General features: G+C 43.9%; 1 protein-coding gene across 3 annotated transcripts in view; it reads left to right on the top strand.

The window, feature by feature from the left end:
* phf6 (PHD finger protein 6) overlaps window positions 1–16,129 on the top strand; it is a 79,799-nt gene that overhangs the window by 25,755 nt on the left and 37,915 nt on the right. For all 3 annotated transcript variants that reach the window (XM_072595668.1, XM_072595666.1, XM_072595667.1), the window contains exons 3-4: window positions 4,448–4,604; window positions 5,262–5,363. In XM_072595668.1, coding sequence (XP_072451769.1) covers window positions 4,464–4,604; window positions 5,262–5,363 — 243 coding nt within the window. In that variant the 5' untranslated portion in view covers window positions 4,448–4,463. The remainder of the gene's footprint in view (window positions 1–4,447; window positions 4,605–5,261; window positions 5,364–16,129) is intronic.

Here is a 16,129-nt window from a genome sequence, read left to right as displayed (position 1 = left end):
GACCAATCCACCCTAACCTGCGCAGTTCACTAATGTCTCTTAGGGAAGGAAATTTGCTGCCTTTTCCTGGTCTGGTCTGGTCTACACGTATCTGTAGATGCACAGCTCGCAACTGCTGCTTTGACCACACACCATCCTGATTAGGAAATATATCGCCTTTCCTTCAGTATTGTTGTGTCAAAAACCTGGAATTCCCTCCCGAATGATATTCTGAGTCTACACATAGCAAGTGGATTCAAGTAGTTAATTCTTAAGGGCAGCTAAGGATGTGCAATAAATGCTAGTCCAGCCAGCAACACCCATTAGTAATTCAGAAAAAGTAAAGAAACATAAGTTGGGCCTAGAGAACCTTATACCAGAAAATGTAGAACATTTATAAATGTTACAATGTTAATGCTCATCTTCATTCAGTTTAGGAAAGAAGAGCTAAATGTTTTCTTTGGAACCAACAAAACTTGAGCTATTTCAAGTTAGTAAGTCATGTTCATTAGTTCAGATTTTAGTTCTTGATACTCTTTAAAAAGTACCCCTTGCCTACTCTTCATATTTTGGCCCCACCATGGTTTGCAATTACTGAATGCTCCCCTGTATCTCTAACAACCTTTCCAACTGATTTGAGATATTCATCACCTAATCAGCAGCATTTGATCTGGGATTCTCAAGTCTGTTTACAAAGGATGCCATCTTCCCCTGTAAATGTTGAATCTCTAATAATAACGACTTAATACTCCTTCCCCCTTTCTCAGGCGAGCTCTTCCTTCAGCATGCCATGGCCTTCTCATGGTCTTTATCTTTGTCTTTGCTTGTCCTGAAGTACACTAAGCCTTTTTTTTTCTGAACTGGGTTACTCAGCTATGTGGTATTAGAGTCATAGAGATGTACGGCATGGAAACAGACCCTTCGGTCCAACCAGTCCATGCCGACCAGATATCCCAACCCAATCTAGTCCCACTTGCCAGCACCAGGCCCATATCCCTCCAAACCCTTCATATTCATATACCCATCCAAATGCCTTTTTAAATGTTGCAATTGTACCAGCCTCCACTTCCTCTGACTGCTCATTCCACACGCGTACCACGCTCTGCTTGAAAAGTTTGCCCCTTAGGTCACTTTTATATCTTTTCTTTTCTCTTCTCGCTCTAAACCTATGCCCGCTAGTTCTGGACTCCCTGACCCCAGGGCAAAGACTTTGTGTATTTACCCTATCCATGCCCCTCATAATTTTGTAAACCTCGATAAGGTCACCCCTCAGCCTCCGATGCTCCACGGAAAACAGCCCCAGCCTGTTCAGCCTCTCCCTCCAATCCTCCGACCAGATGTGTTCTGCATATTTATCTCTGACGTTTGGATCAAACTGTCCAGGCACTGATTGTCATCCTCATGTCAGAGTGTCTCCACCTTTCACCTCAGCTGTGAACCAGAGAGATTTGATATTACACTGTAACGTTTGGACAGTCTCACTTTCCACAACTCCCATGTGCCACAGTCCAGACAAACAACCTGCTCTGCTGTATCTTCATGGAACTAGGACTCGTTCTTGCATGATGATTTGCTAGTGCTGTTCAGGAGGGTTTAACCCAAATTGCCAGGGGAATGGGAACCTGAAGATGGGTAGCTTAAATTGAAAGGAAGTAAAGCTGTTAACAGGACGTAGAAAAGGAGCAAGTGAAGTTATAAGGAAGGGAAGTATCAACTAAGCAAGAATACTAAATATTATGAAACATACACAATTCCAGCATTTAAAAGACATCTGGATGGTTATATGAATAGGATGGGTTTAGAGGGATGTGGACCAGGTGCTGGCAAGTGGAACTAGATTAGGTTAGGATATCTGGTCAGCATTGACAAGTTGGACTGAAGGGTCTGTTTCCATGCTCTATATCTCAATACCAATTTAAGGGCAATCTATCTGTTTGCAACTCGATAGATGATTTAAAGACACAAAAAGCTGGATTTACCGAGTTTGTTATTAAAGTAAGCTGGTTGCAGAAAGACCCAAGACTGAGAATTGAAATTTGAAGATAGTTGACTTTTAAGAAGTACAGCAACAAAGTAAAGGCAGGGAGGTGGTAGAAACAGATGCAGTCAAAACATTTAGGAGGCATTTAGACACATGAATAGGCAAATGAGATTAGTTTAGAATGGCATCCTGTTTGACACCGGCATGGTGGGCAGAAGGGCCAATTTCTGTGCTATACTGTTCTATATTCTGTAGGTTGGTATGCTGATTTAATAAAGGATGGGAATTGTACTGGAGAAGGATGAGTTTTCAGTTGGAAGATCAATATATGGAATCTTTTTGTGTGGAGCTAAGAAACAGCAAACCTAGCAGATATTGGTAGGAGTTGTTTATAGAACAATGCTGGTAGTGTTGGGCATGGCGTTAATTAGGAGAAGAGAGAAGCATGAGGCATGGGCAACAGTTATGGGTGACTTCAAACTGCATATAGTCTGGGTAAATTTAATGTTGAAGATGGGTTTTTTGAGTGTGTTAGGGATGATTCCTTAATATGCTGCTCTAGAAAGTCAGATAGTGAATGGGCTATTTTAGATCTAATATTACTTAACCAACTAGGGCTAATTAATCTTGTAAGAGAATTTTTGAGAATGTGTGACCATAGTATAGTATACTGTTACTCTGAGAAAGTGAGCAATCCCACATGTCTGACAGCAGATATAAGATGTGACTTTGAAGGGGCATTCCATTTGCTGTGCGGACTGATTCTGTTCTTAAGCACTAATCTCACAGGGCATGGTGTGACTTAACAGTTTCCCTCATTAAGCAAGCTTAGTGGTATATCTAGACTTGATATTTGTAGCATTGATTGCAGGTGCGTACACAAATATTTTCATTTTCTGTAACTTTAACATCTGAACGGATATCTAATTTAAGTATTTGTGGTTTCTTATGAACAAGATCCTAGTGACAAAGCATAATGACCACTATAATGGACTAGGTACATCAAAAATATAACAAATTTTTCAAAGGTAACTGGCAATTTCCAAATAGATCTTTGCTTGACATTTAGATATTTAAAAGGATGGGAATATTTTTGTACTCATTTATGGAATGTGAGCATTTATTGTCTGAGCCCTTGTTGCCCTGAAGATTTGTTGTGTTGAACTGTCCATTTGGTGTAGGTTAATCCACAATGATGTTACAAAGAATGTTAAGCTATAGAAGAAGATCATTCAGCCTGACAAGCCTGCCATGCCATTCTATAGACACATTTACCCAGAGCCTCAACTTTTTTTTTGTCAGCTCCTTACAGTCTGCAACTCTTCTACATTTCAGAAATCTTCAGTGATCTAGAGAACTTCAGACATTCATAATCATCTTGGAAGAAATTCCTTGTCTCAGTTCCCCCTTATTCTGTAAATATATCCCCTTGTTCAAGTTTCCACTCCTAGTGAAAACATCTTAACATCTACCCTGCTAACAGCAAATTTTAATGTAACATGTTGTGCTCCCCCTAAATGAAAGTTCCAGGGTTTTGACCAAGCAGCAGAAGAATAGCAATATATTTCCAAATTAGGGTGGTGAGGTGCTTGGTGAGGAACTTGTAGGTGATTGCAACCCTGTGAATCTGCTGACCTTGTCTGTCAAGATGGTTGTGGTAATGAGCTTAGAATTAGAATTGGAATTTCTACAGTGTGAAAACAGGCTCTTCAGCCCAACAAGTCCACACTGCCCCACTGAAGAATATCCCACCCAGACACATTACCCTACATTTCCCCTGACTTATACGTCTAACTTTTCCATCCCTGGACACTGGACAATTTAGCATGGCCAATTCACCTAACGTGCACATCTTTGGACCGTAGGAGGAAATTGTAGCACCCGGAGGAAACCCACACAGACGGGGCAAATGTGCAAACTCCACACAGTCGCCCAAGGCTGGAATTGAACCCAGGTCCCTGGTGCTATGAGGCAGCAGTGCTAGCCACTGTACCGCCCCCAAAGGTTTAGGAGTTGCAGTGATGAATTTCTGCAGTTCATCTTGTAGATGGTGTGCACTGCTGTTAATTGACAGTGGTGAAGGAAGTGGATGTTTGTGGTACCAACCAAGATGGTGTCAATTTTCTTGTTTTATTGGTTCTGCCTTGTAGATGGTGGGCAGGCTTTGGTGAGTGAGGAGGTGAGATACTTGCCATAGCATTCCTAGCTTCTAATTTTTGTTTGTAACTACAGTATTTATATGGCTATTCCAGTTCAACTTCTGGTCAATGGTAGCCCCCAGGGTGTTGATGGAATGAGCCTAGTTATTAGTGATTGTAAGTGTGAAGTCTTTTTCTCTTGTTAGTTTTGAGCTTTTTTCTAAATTGGTAACACCAAGGTGCTTTCAAGGTGCTGCATATAGTGTTTAAACTATAAATATGTCGATTAATCTTGCTTAGCCGTTCCAATTATTCACAGTATTTGTTTTATGTTATTTAAAAATTCCAGTTGGAGGCCAGCTTGAATGATGGCGACTGATTCTAAGGGGAAGAGAAGGGGTTCGAGACAACCAAAATGTGCTTTCTGTAAACTCAATAAAGAGGAACATTGTGGCCAGTTGTTAGTAGCCCAAAGCCAGAAGATGGCAGCACATCACAAATGTATGGTAAGTGAAGAGGCAGCAATCGCTTGGAGTCCGAAGCTAATAGTCAGGTTGACAATGACATTTCTATCATTTAGATTCAGGTTGACAATTATATTTCTATCATCAGATTCCTCTGATGTCTTCACTTGAAGTTAGTAAATCCTATATGTAAGCTGGTGCTGGTGAATCAGTGCTACTGTGCTCAGTGAGCGTTAATGAATGAATCTGGATAGGCAGATGCTAATGGTGTTTGACCAGGATTTCATCTTATTCTTTCACGAATTCATTAGGAATCAGTTGTATCAATCCCTGATTGGTGTTATCTTACCCCACTGCGCATTGCATTTGTCCATTCATCGGGTAGAGAACAAAATGTGGCTGTGCCCATGGACTCATCAATAACCATCCCTTTGTAATGAGTGATTTCTAGGTGTTATTTAGATTGGAAAGTTTTGTTTTCCCACTCTCCGAGACCTCTGTTGTCCAAATGCTAAATAAACTTGTAACTCTCCAACTCTCCTCTTCTCTTTTTCACCCCCCCCCCCCCCCCCATGCCTCATGTAAAATTTGAAAGTTGCGTGCTGTGTAGCCATGTACAATCTGTTCATCTCATAAAGGATCTGTGAAATTTGTCCTGCAAGAAGCTGATATACTATTTTGTTTTCTTCCTATTTCTAGTTATTTTCATCTGCTCTAGTGACCTCTCATTCTGAGAATGAGACTCTTGGTGGCTTCTTGCTTGAAGATATCAAGAAGGAAATAAAAAGGGGAAACAAGCTGGTATGTAGCATTCATAATTGCTCTTTGACATTTAGTGGTGAGAGAGTGATGGTTGAGGGTTGTTTTGTAGCTGGAACTGTGTCCAGTGATGTGCTATAGGGTTTGGTGCTGTGACCTTTGCTGATGCGTGCCTTAATGATCTAAGACATGAAAGTAGGAGGTTTTATCAGTGTTTGCAGATGACACAAAAATAGCGAGGAAGAAAGCCTTGGATTACAGGATGATACAGACTGGTTGATCAGGTGAGCAGAACAGTAGCCAAAGGAATTTAAAGGTGATAAATGAGGTGGTTAATTTTGGGAGGATTAGAAATCTCCTAGAAAGGATCCTAGAAAGCACAGAGGATCAGAGGGACTTTTTGCATATCCACAGATCTTTATAGGGAACAGGACAGTTTGTGATGTGTAAAGAAGGCATAAGGGATACTTTCCTTTATTAATGCTTAATGAAGCATTGAAACAAAAGCAAGAAAGTTATGGTGGAGCTGTATATGATGTTAGGTCATAGCTAAGCCACAGGAGTCATGATGTGGAGATGTTGGTATTGGACTGGGGTGGACAAAGTTGGAAGTCACATGGCGACAGGTAATTGTTCAATAGGTTTATTTGAAATCACAAGCTTTCGGAGTGCTGTTCCTTCACCTGACAAATGTTGTGGGTATCATCCAAGAACAAGGGGTTCGGGGCTAGGAATTAAATATTCAACAATGTTTCCTATCGAAAGGACAGTCAAATGGACAGTCAGGGCAGGGTTACTTCTTAGTAAGAAATTAAATCAATGCCAGGAGGCAATATAGGGTTGGAACGTTTAGAATCTTTGAGTAGCTTTGAAGAATCATAAAGGTAAAAAAGACCCTGATGTGTGTTATGTGCAGGTCTCCGTCTCCTAGCAGTAGTCAGGATGTGGGGCTGAAAATAAATCAGGAGATGGAAAAGTCATGCAAAAAGGAACTATTACAATAAACATGCGAGACATCAGTATGCAAATGGATGGCAAATCAGGTTAGTAGCAGATCTAAAGAAAAGGAATTTGTGGAAATTCCAAAATTTTTATTTTGGAGCAGCTTGTGGTAGACCTACTAGAGAATACTGCTCTAAACTCCTCCACCCCCCCCCACCCCACACAATGCAATAAAGACAGAGACCCCCCCCATTCCTCAACTACCACCATACCAGTCTCCTCATCCAACATATCATCCTAAACACTTATGTCAGCTTCAAGAATATGTTCCCCTCCCCACCCCTCTACGCCTTCCGTAAGGACCGTTCCCTTTGCCAATCCTTGGTTCGCGCTACTCTCCCCAACAATCCTCCCACACCCTGGTACCTTCTCTGCACCTGGAAAATACGCAATACCTGCCAGCATGCCACCTCCCTCCCCTCCATCCAGGGCCCCAAGCAGTCCTTCCAGGTGAGGCAGAGGTTCACCTACCTCTCCTCCAACCTAGTTTACTGTGTCTGGTGCTCCCATTATGGTCTTCTCTACATTGGGGAGACCAAATGTAAACTCAGGGAGTGTTTCATTGAGCATCTCAGCTGGGCTCATGGGGGCGACCTGACCTCCCAGTCAATGCCCATACCATCCTCAACCTCCTCCATTGTCACAGTGAATCAGCCCACAAATTGGAGGAACAACAGCTCATCTTCTGCCTCAGCAGCCTACAGTCCAGAGTACTCAACATTGAGTTCTCAGATTTCAAATAACCTCCCTTCCCATCCCTGACACCCTTTCCAGCCCTTTCCAGCCCCTCCCCCTCCCCTTCCATTCCTCTGACTGACCCTTACAGCTACCAACTGGATTCATTCCTCCCAATGAGCAACCAGTCATACCTTCCACCTGTGTTCATCTATCCTTACTTCATCAACCCACACAAAACTCTTTCCCCAAACCCCCCCCCCCCCACCTTAAAAGCCTTTAAAAACCAGTAGAGGATAACTTAAAAAAAAAAGTAAGGGGGGGAGAAGATGAAATTGAGGCAAAGCTAGCTAGTAATATAAACTATGGCAAAAGTATTTTTAACTTTCTAAAAAGGTAAGGGGGGGGGGGCAAAAGTGGGTGTTGTTCTACTGAAAGTAAGGATGGAGAAGGAGCTTTTTGACTCCTCAAAGAACTCTAAGGAAATCCTAATTTACCATGCACATCCAAGAACTCCGCAATCTCGTCCTTAATAATGGACTCTCAAATCTTACCAACAACTGAAGTCAGGCTAACCAGCCTATAGTTTCCTGTTTTTGGCCTCCCTCACGTTTTGAAGAGAGATGTTAAATTAGCCATTTTCAACTCTTCTGGAACCCTCCCTGGCTCTAGTCTAGTGATTCCTGAAAGATCACTATCAATACCGCACAGTCTTCTCAACAATCTTGTTCAAAACTCGGGATGTAGCTCATCTGTCTGGATGATGTATCCACCTTTAGACTTTGCAGCCTCTCCTGCACCATACCTTAGCTACAGTCACTACACTCACCTCTCCTGACTCTCGACATTTTGGTATGATGTCATCCACTATGAAAACATGCAAAGTATTTATTCAATTCCTCCGCCATTTCTTTGTGGCCCATTACTCCTTCTCCATCCTTACTTTTAGTAGAACAATGCCCACTTTTGCCCCTCCCTTACCTTTTTTTTAGAAAGTTAAAAATACTTTTGCCATAGTTTATATTACTAGCTAGCTTTGCCTCAATTTCATCTTCTCCCCCCTGAATGTTTTTTTAAGTTATCCTCTACTGGTTTGACAAAGGAAAGCCAGAGGATGTGATCTATGTGGATTTCCAGAAGGCCTTTGTCGAGGTACTGCACAGGAGAATGAGATCTTGAATAAGAGAAGAGCCCATGGTGTTAAGGCAAGGTACTGACATGGATAGAGTATCGACTGACTGGCAGAAGCCAGAGACTGAGGATAAAAGGGGTCTCTGTCCTCATGGTAACCACGGCATCTAGTGGAGTTCCGCAAGATTCACTGTTGAGACATGACTGGATTCATGAACAACCTGGACAGAGGAACTGAGGGCATGGCTAAGTTTGCTGATGGTCCAAAGATAGGTGGAGGCAAGGGGCTTGAGAGATAAATGGAGGGAAGTGGGGCTGGGTGGAAGGTAGGTGGAAGGTAGGTGGAGTAGATAGGTGGGAAGGAAGATGGGCAGGTAGGACAGTTCAAGAGGGCAGTGCTGAGTTCAAAGGTTGGATCTGGGATTAAGTGGGAGTGGGGTGCAGAAGAAATGAGGAAACTGATGAAATTGACAGATTCTATATGGTTGGGGGGGGGGGGGTCCCAAGGCGAAAGGCCATTACAAAAGAGAGAGTGCTAGAAAAGCTAAAAAGTCTTAAAATTGATAAATCTCCTGGCCCCAATGGGATACATCCTAGAGTTCTAAGAGAGGTGGCTGAGGAAATAGCGGAGGCACTGGTTGAGATCTTTCAAGAGTCACTGGAGTCACGGAAAGTCCCGGATGATTGGAAGATCGCGGTTGTAACCCCATTGTTCAAGAAAGGATCAAGACAAAATTGCCCGTAGTGTTAGGTAAGGGGTAGATGTAGATGTAGATGTAGATGTAGGGGTATGGGTGGGTTACGCTTCGGCGGGGCGGTGTGGACTTGTTGGGCCGAAGGGCCTGTTTCCATACTGTAAGTAATCTAATCTAATCTAAAAAAAAGATGGAAAATTATAGGCCAATTAGCCTAACCTCGGTTGTTGGTAAAATTCTAGAATCCATCATTAAGGATGAGGTTTCTAAATTCTTAGAAAAGCAGAGTCTGATTAGAACAAGTCAACATGGATTTAGTAAGGGGAGGTCATGCCTGACAAACCTGTTGGTATTCTTTGAAGAGGTGACAAGTAGGTTAGACCAGGGAAATCCAGTGGATGTGGTCTATCTAGACTTCCAAAAGGCCTTTGATAAGGTGCCACACGGGAGGCTGCTGAGCAAGGTGAGGGCCCATGGTGTTCGAGGTGAGCTACTGGGATGGATTGAGGATTGATTGTCTGACAGAAGGCAGAGAGTTGGGATAAAAGGTTCTTTTTCAGAATGGCAGCCGGTGACGAGCGGTGTCCCGCAGGGTTCAGTGTTGGGGCCACAGTTGTTTGCATTATATATTAATGATCTGGGTGAAGGGACTGGGGCATTCTAGCGAAGTTTGCAGATGATACAAAGTTAGGTGGACAGGCAGGTAGTACTAAGGAAGTGGGAAGGCTGCAGAAGGATCTAGACAGTTTGGGAGAGTGGTCCAGGAAATGGCAGATGGAATTCAACGTGAACAAATGCGAGGTCTTGCACTTTGGCAAAAAGAATAAAAGCACAGACTACTTTCTAAACGGTGAGAAAATTCGTAAAGCCAAAGTACAAAGGGATCTGGGAGTGCTAGTCGAGGATTCTCTAAAGGTCAACATGCAGGTTGAGTCTGTGATTAAGAAAGCGAATGCAATGTTGTCACTTCTCTCAAGAGGGTTGGAATATAAAAGCACCGTTGTGCTACTGAGACTTTATAAAGCTCTGGTTAGGCCCCATTTGGAGTACTGTGTCCAGTTTTGGTCCCCACACCTCAGGAAGGACATACTGGCACTGGAACATGTCCAGCGGAGATTCACACGGATGATCCCTGGAATGGTAGGTCTAACATATGATGAACGGCTGAGGATCCTGAGATTGTATTCATTGGAGTTTAGAAGATTAAGGGGAGACTTAATAGAGACGTACAAGATAATACATGGCTTGGAAAGGGTGGATGCTCGGAAATTGTTTCCGTTAGGTGAGGAGACTAGGACCCGTGGACACAACCTTAGAATTAGAGGGGGTAAATTCAGAACGGAAATGCGGAGACATTTCTTCAGCCAGAGAGTGGTAGGCCTGTGGAATTCATTGCAGCAGAGTGCAGTGGAGGCCGGGATGCTAAATGTCTTCAAGGCAGAGATTGATAGATTCTTGTTGTCTTGGGGAATTAAGGGCTACGGGGAGAATGCAGATAAGTGGAGTTGATGTGCCCAGCAGCCATGATTGAATGGCGGAGTGGACTCGATGGGCCGAATGGCCTTACTTCCACTCCTATGTCTTATGGTCTAAGGTGAAGTGTTCTTTCTCCAGTTGTTGGGTGGCTGTCTTGGGACCCTTCAACCACACGGTCAATGTGAATTTCACCAGTTTCCTCAATTCCTCCCCACCCCACGGCCCCGCTACCTTATCCCAGACCCAACTATCCAACTGCCCGACCTGTCCATCTTCCTTCTCACCTATCTGCTCCACCCTCCATTCTGACCTATCACTATTGTTCCCCACCTTCATCTACCTATCACATTCTTTGCTACCTTTGCCCCAGCCCCACCCCTCTCCCATTTATATCTGTGTCCTTGCCACACACACCCCCACCCCATTTCTGATGAAGAGCTTTTGCTTGAAATGTTGACTTTCCTGCTCCTCTGATGCTGTCTGACCGTCTGTGCTTTTCCAATGCCACTCTTTTTGACTCTTGACATCTAGCATCTGCAGTCATCACTTTCTCCTATTGACATCTGAAGCTCACAGAGACTTCAAAGTCCTGGCTCAGTATTCTCTTGAGGCTACCTTGCAGATTCAGTCAGCAGTTAGGAAGGCAAATGTGATGGCATTCATTTTGAGGGGCTAGAATGCAGGTGTCAGGATTTACAACTTTGGTTGTGTAAGGCACTGGTGCTACTGCACTTGTAATATTGTGAGCAGTTTTGGGCCTCATATCCAAGGAAGAATGTGCTGGCATTGGAGGGGATTGAGAGGAAGTTTACAAGAATGATCCCGATGCAGAGCTTGTCAAATGAGGAACAGTTGAGGACTGTGGATCTGTACTCTGAGTTGGGAAGGATGAGGAGGGATCTCCATGAAAATTCTGAACAACTGGATTAATCAACACATGGAAAGTGAGGATTAACCAGGGATAGAGTCGTAGAGATGTACAGCATGAGTTAACATAGATTTGTAAAGCTGAGATTCTGTCTGACTAAGTAGCATTTTTTGAAAAGGTGACTAAATATGCTGATGAGGGTAGTGCAATTGATGTGGTTTACATGTATTTCAGTAAGGCCTTGGACAAGGTCTCACATGGAAGGCTGGTCCAAAGGTAAGAGTCACCAGGATTCAAGGCAAGTTGGCAAACTGGATCCAAAATTGGCTTGCATATAGGAAGCACAGGGTGAAGGTGGAGGGTTGTTTTTGTGATTGGAAGCCTGTGACGGGATCCTTGCTGTTTATGTACATTAACGACTTGGATGTGAATGTAGGAGGTACAATTAGTAAGTTTGCTCATGACATAAAAATTGGGTTGTTGATAGTGAGGAGGATGGTCTCCAGCTATAGCTTGATAATGATTGGATGATAAATTGGGCAGAACAATGACAAATGGAATGTAATCTCTATAGGTGCATGGTGGTCCATTTTTGGGAGGTCAATTAAAGGATGGATGTACACATTATTCCCTAGGGATTGTTGTGCAAAGCGACCTTGATGTACAAGTACGGAGATCCTTGAATGTGTCAGCATTGATAGACAGGGTGATGATGCACACAGGATGCTTGCTTTCATTAGCTGGGGCACAGCACATAGGAGCAAGAAAGTCTTGTTACAACTTCATAAACTATTAGTTTGGCCACAGATGGAATACTGTGTGCAGTTCTGGTTGCCGCACTATCAGAAGGATGTGATTGCACCGGGGAGGTTGCTGAGGAGATGCACCAGGACGTTACCTGGAATGAAAACTCTTAGTTATGCGGAGGGACTTGATGGGGTGGGTTTATTTTCCTTGGAAAAAGTGAGGACTGTAGATGCTGGAGATCCGAATCCAGAAGTGTGCCGCTGGAAAAGCACAGCAGGTCAGGCAGCATCTGAGGGGCAGGAGAGTTGATGTTTCATCAGAATTCCTGAAAGGTTGACTCCCCTCCTCAGATGCTGCCTGACCCGCTGTGCTTTTCTTGCGCCACACTTATTTTCCTTGGAGCAGAAGAGGTCAGATGGGGGCAATTTGACTTGAGGTACTCAAAACTGAGAGGCATAGAAAAGATTACCATCTGGTTCACAAACTGCCATCTTTACCTGGGCTGGCCTCCATGGCCTACGGCAATGTGGTTAATTCAGAACTGCCCTCTGGATGATTAAGGATGGTCAAAAAATGCTGACCTAGGCAGCGATTCCCTCATCTTGTGAATTCATTTTTTAAAAATCATGCTATGGTCAGTTTGCTCATCCTCCCTGCAGTCCCTGTTCTCATCATAGAGTCATAGAGATGTACAGCATGGAATGAGACCCTTCAGTCCAATTTGTCCATGCTGACCAGATTTTTTTATTTCAAAAATATACTTTCATAAAAATATTTTGATCTGTACAATTGCTCATGCTATACATACATAAACATTCCATTTCTTTGCATACAGAAATAGAGTAATCATTCACATATACAGGTCTATACGTTTACAATGCATATATTTAGCTGAGGCGTCAGTGGAGCCCACTTACTGTGTGGGGCCCCCTGTTCTTTGGCAGGCAGACATTACACGGTGGTCTTTCCCCACTGCGCCTTGGCGGCAGCTGCCCTAAGCTTCAGCGCATCCCTCAACACATAGTCCTGGACCTTGGAATATGCCAGTCCGCAACACTCAGTCAGGGTCAGCTTCTTCAGCTGGAAGATCAACAGATTTCGGACAGACCAAAGAGCGTCTTTAACTGAGTTGATGATCCACCAGACACACTTATTGTTAGTTTCGATGTGCGTCCTGGGGAACAGACCATAGAGCACGGAGTCCTGTGTCACGGAGCTGCTCGGGACGAACCTCGACAAACGCCACTGCATTCCTCTCCAGACTTCCTTTGCATAGGCACATTCCAGAAGGAGCCCCCCCCCCCCCCCCCCGCAGCCGCTTTGAGGGCAGTGTGCGGTGCGGGCCTGCATAAAAGATCTCATGGGTAGAGCCCTTCCCACCACCAGCCAAGCCATGTCTTGGGGATTGTTGGAAAGTTCTGGCGATGAGGCATTCTGCCAAATAACTTTGACAGTCTGCCCAGGAAACTGCTCGACAGGATCCTCCCCCTCCTTTTCCCGAAGGGCCTCAAGGACACTGTGTGCTGACCACTTCCTGATGGACTTGTGGTCAAAGGTGTTTTTCTTCATAAATTTCTCTATGAAGGACAGGTGATACGGAACGGTCCAACTACTTTGAGCATTCCGTGGCAGCGAGGCCAGGCCCATCCTTCGCAATAGCGGGGACAGTACGTCAGTACCTCAGTGCGTAGTGACACTTTGTGTTTGTGTACCGGCGATCCATGCACAGCTTGATGCAGCCACACAAAGGTGGCCATCAGGGTGAGCGTGGCATTGGGTGTGTTTTGTTTTCCCTGTTGCCCAAAGCTTTGTACATCAACTCGCTTCGGACCCTGGCCATCTTTGATCTCCATACAAAATGGAAGATGGCTCGGATGACTGCGATGGTACAGGTTCTGGGAATAGGCCAGACCTGTGCCACATATAACAATACTGACAGTGCCTCACACCTGATGACCAGGTTCTTACCCGGAGATCGACCGTAGCTTCCATCTGCCCAGTTTCTGCCTCACTTTATTGATATACTACCCCCCCCCCCCCCCCCCCCCCACCCCCCCAAAGACTTGGGGCACACCCCAGCACCTTCAGGGCCAGATATCCTAACTTAATCTAGTCCTGTTTGCTGGCACTTGGCCTATATCCCTCTAAACCCTTCCTATTCATATACCCATCCAGATGCCTTTTAACTAATTGTTTAGCCTGCACCACTTCCTCTGGCAGCCCATTCCTTGCAGGCACCATCTTCTGCATGAAAAAGTTGCCCCTTAGATCCCATTTACATCTTTTCCCTCTCATCCTAAACCTATGTCCTCTAATTGTTGACTGTCTTCCCTCTTTCCTTCCCCTCTTTCCCCCCCCCACCCCCCCATATAAAAGATGTGATAAGAGAACGTATGTTTAAGGAATATAGAACCAGGCGCCATCATTTCAGAATGTAGGCTAAGTCATTTAAGATTGAGATGAAGAAACTTCCTACAATAGAAAGATGGAGCTAGGTCATTCTATTTATTCAAAAAAAGATTGAGGCATCAAGTGAATGAATAGAAAGAAGCAATATGGCATTGAGATATAAATCAGCAATCCTCATGTTGAATAGTGGACCAGGTTTGAAGGGTGGAATTGCCCAAACCTGCTCCAAGTTCATTTCTATAGGCTCTCCTTTAATCAGAGGACATATTACAAGATTGGGCAGAATGATTGCAAAAAGGATGTTTCTCCTGATTGGTGAATCTTACCTTAGTCTAGTGAATGTATAGAATCCTACATCACGGAAGGCAGTGAAGGCCAAGTCACTGATCTATTCAAAAAGGGGTTCGCAAGTTTTGAAAAGATTTGTAGCTCCGGTTGAGGTTCTGGGTGTGAGTTTACTCGCTGAGCTGGAAGGTTCAGTTTCAGATGTTTTGTCACCATGCATGAGAACATAATTGAAGCGCTGGTGTTATGTACCGCTTTCTATTTATGTTTACGTTTTCTTGGGTGTTTGGCGATGTCATTTCCTTTCTTTTTCTCCGAGGATGGTAAAGGGGGTCCAAATCAATGTTTGCTGTTAGTTCCAGTTGAAATGCCATTCTTCTAGGAATTCTCATGTGTGTCTCTGTTTGGCTTATCCTAGGATGAATGTGTTGTCCCAGTCAAAGTGGCGTCCTTCCTCGTCCGAATGTAAGGGTACTTGTGATAGTAGATCATGTCTTTTTGTGGCTAGTTGATGATCATGCATCCTGGTGGCTAGTTTTCTGCCTGTTTGTCCAATGTAGTGTTTGTTACAGTCCTTGCAAGATATTTTGTAAATGACATTAATTTTGCTTGTTGTCTGTATAGGGTCTTTCAAGTTCATTAGCTGCTGTTTTAATGTGTTGGTGGATTTGCGGGCTATCATGATGCCCTAGGGTCTGAGTAGTCTGACAGTCATTTCAGAGATGACTTTGGTGTAAGGTAAAGTGGCTAGGTTTTGGGTGCATTTTGTCTGCGTGTTTGGGTTTGGTGCTGAGAAATTGGTAGACTGTGTTCATTGGGTACCCATTCTTCTTGAAAATGCTGTGTGGGTGATTTTTCTTCTGTTTGTCATTCCTCTGTGCTGTAATGTGTGGTAGCTCATTAAAATAATGTTCTAGTGGGATGATTGCCTCTGTGGTTCAGTATTTGTCCGTATGTGGTGTTTTCCTGTAGACGCTGGTTTGAAGTTCCCCACTGACTGTGCACTCAACTGTGACATCTACGAATGGCGATTTGATGTTTTCGGTTTTTTTTTGTGAATTTTATGCCAGCAAGGATATTATTAATGGTCCTGAAGGTTTTCTCTAATTTGTTTCGTTTAATGATGACAAAGATGTCATCCACATTGCAGACCCAAAGTTTGGATCGGATGGTTGGGAGAGCTGTTTGTTCAAGTTTCTGCATTACTGCTTCTGCTAGGAACCCTGATATCGGTGATCCCATGGGTGTTCTGTTGATTTGGTTGTGGCTGAAAATGTGTTGCTGGAAAAGCACAGCAGGTCAGGCAGCATCCAAGGAGCAGGAGAATCGACGTTTCGGGCATGAACCCTTCTTCAGGAATGAATGATTAGGTTGTGGGTCTTGTTGTTGAAAGTGAAGTGGGTGGTGAGGCATAGGTCTACTAGTTTCATAATGTTGTCTTTGCTGATGAAGTTGGTGGTGTCTGGTGTTTGTATCTTTGGTTCTTCTGATAGTGTAGTCAGTGTTTCTTTAGCAAAGTT

The sequence above is a fragment of the Chiloscyllium punctatum genome, chromosome 25 (genome assembly GCF_047496795.1).
Source record: "Chiloscyllium punctatum isolate Juve2018m chromosome 25, sChiPun1.3, whole genome shotgun sequence".
In the NCBI taxonomy this organism is placed as follows: domain Eukaryota; kingdom Metazoa; phylum Chordata; class Chondrichthyes; order Orectolobiformes; family Hemiscylliidae; genus Chiloscyllium; species Chiloscyllium punctatum.
Note: the sequence above shows the minus strand (reverse complement) of the source record. Positions and strands in the feature narration are given on the sequence as shown.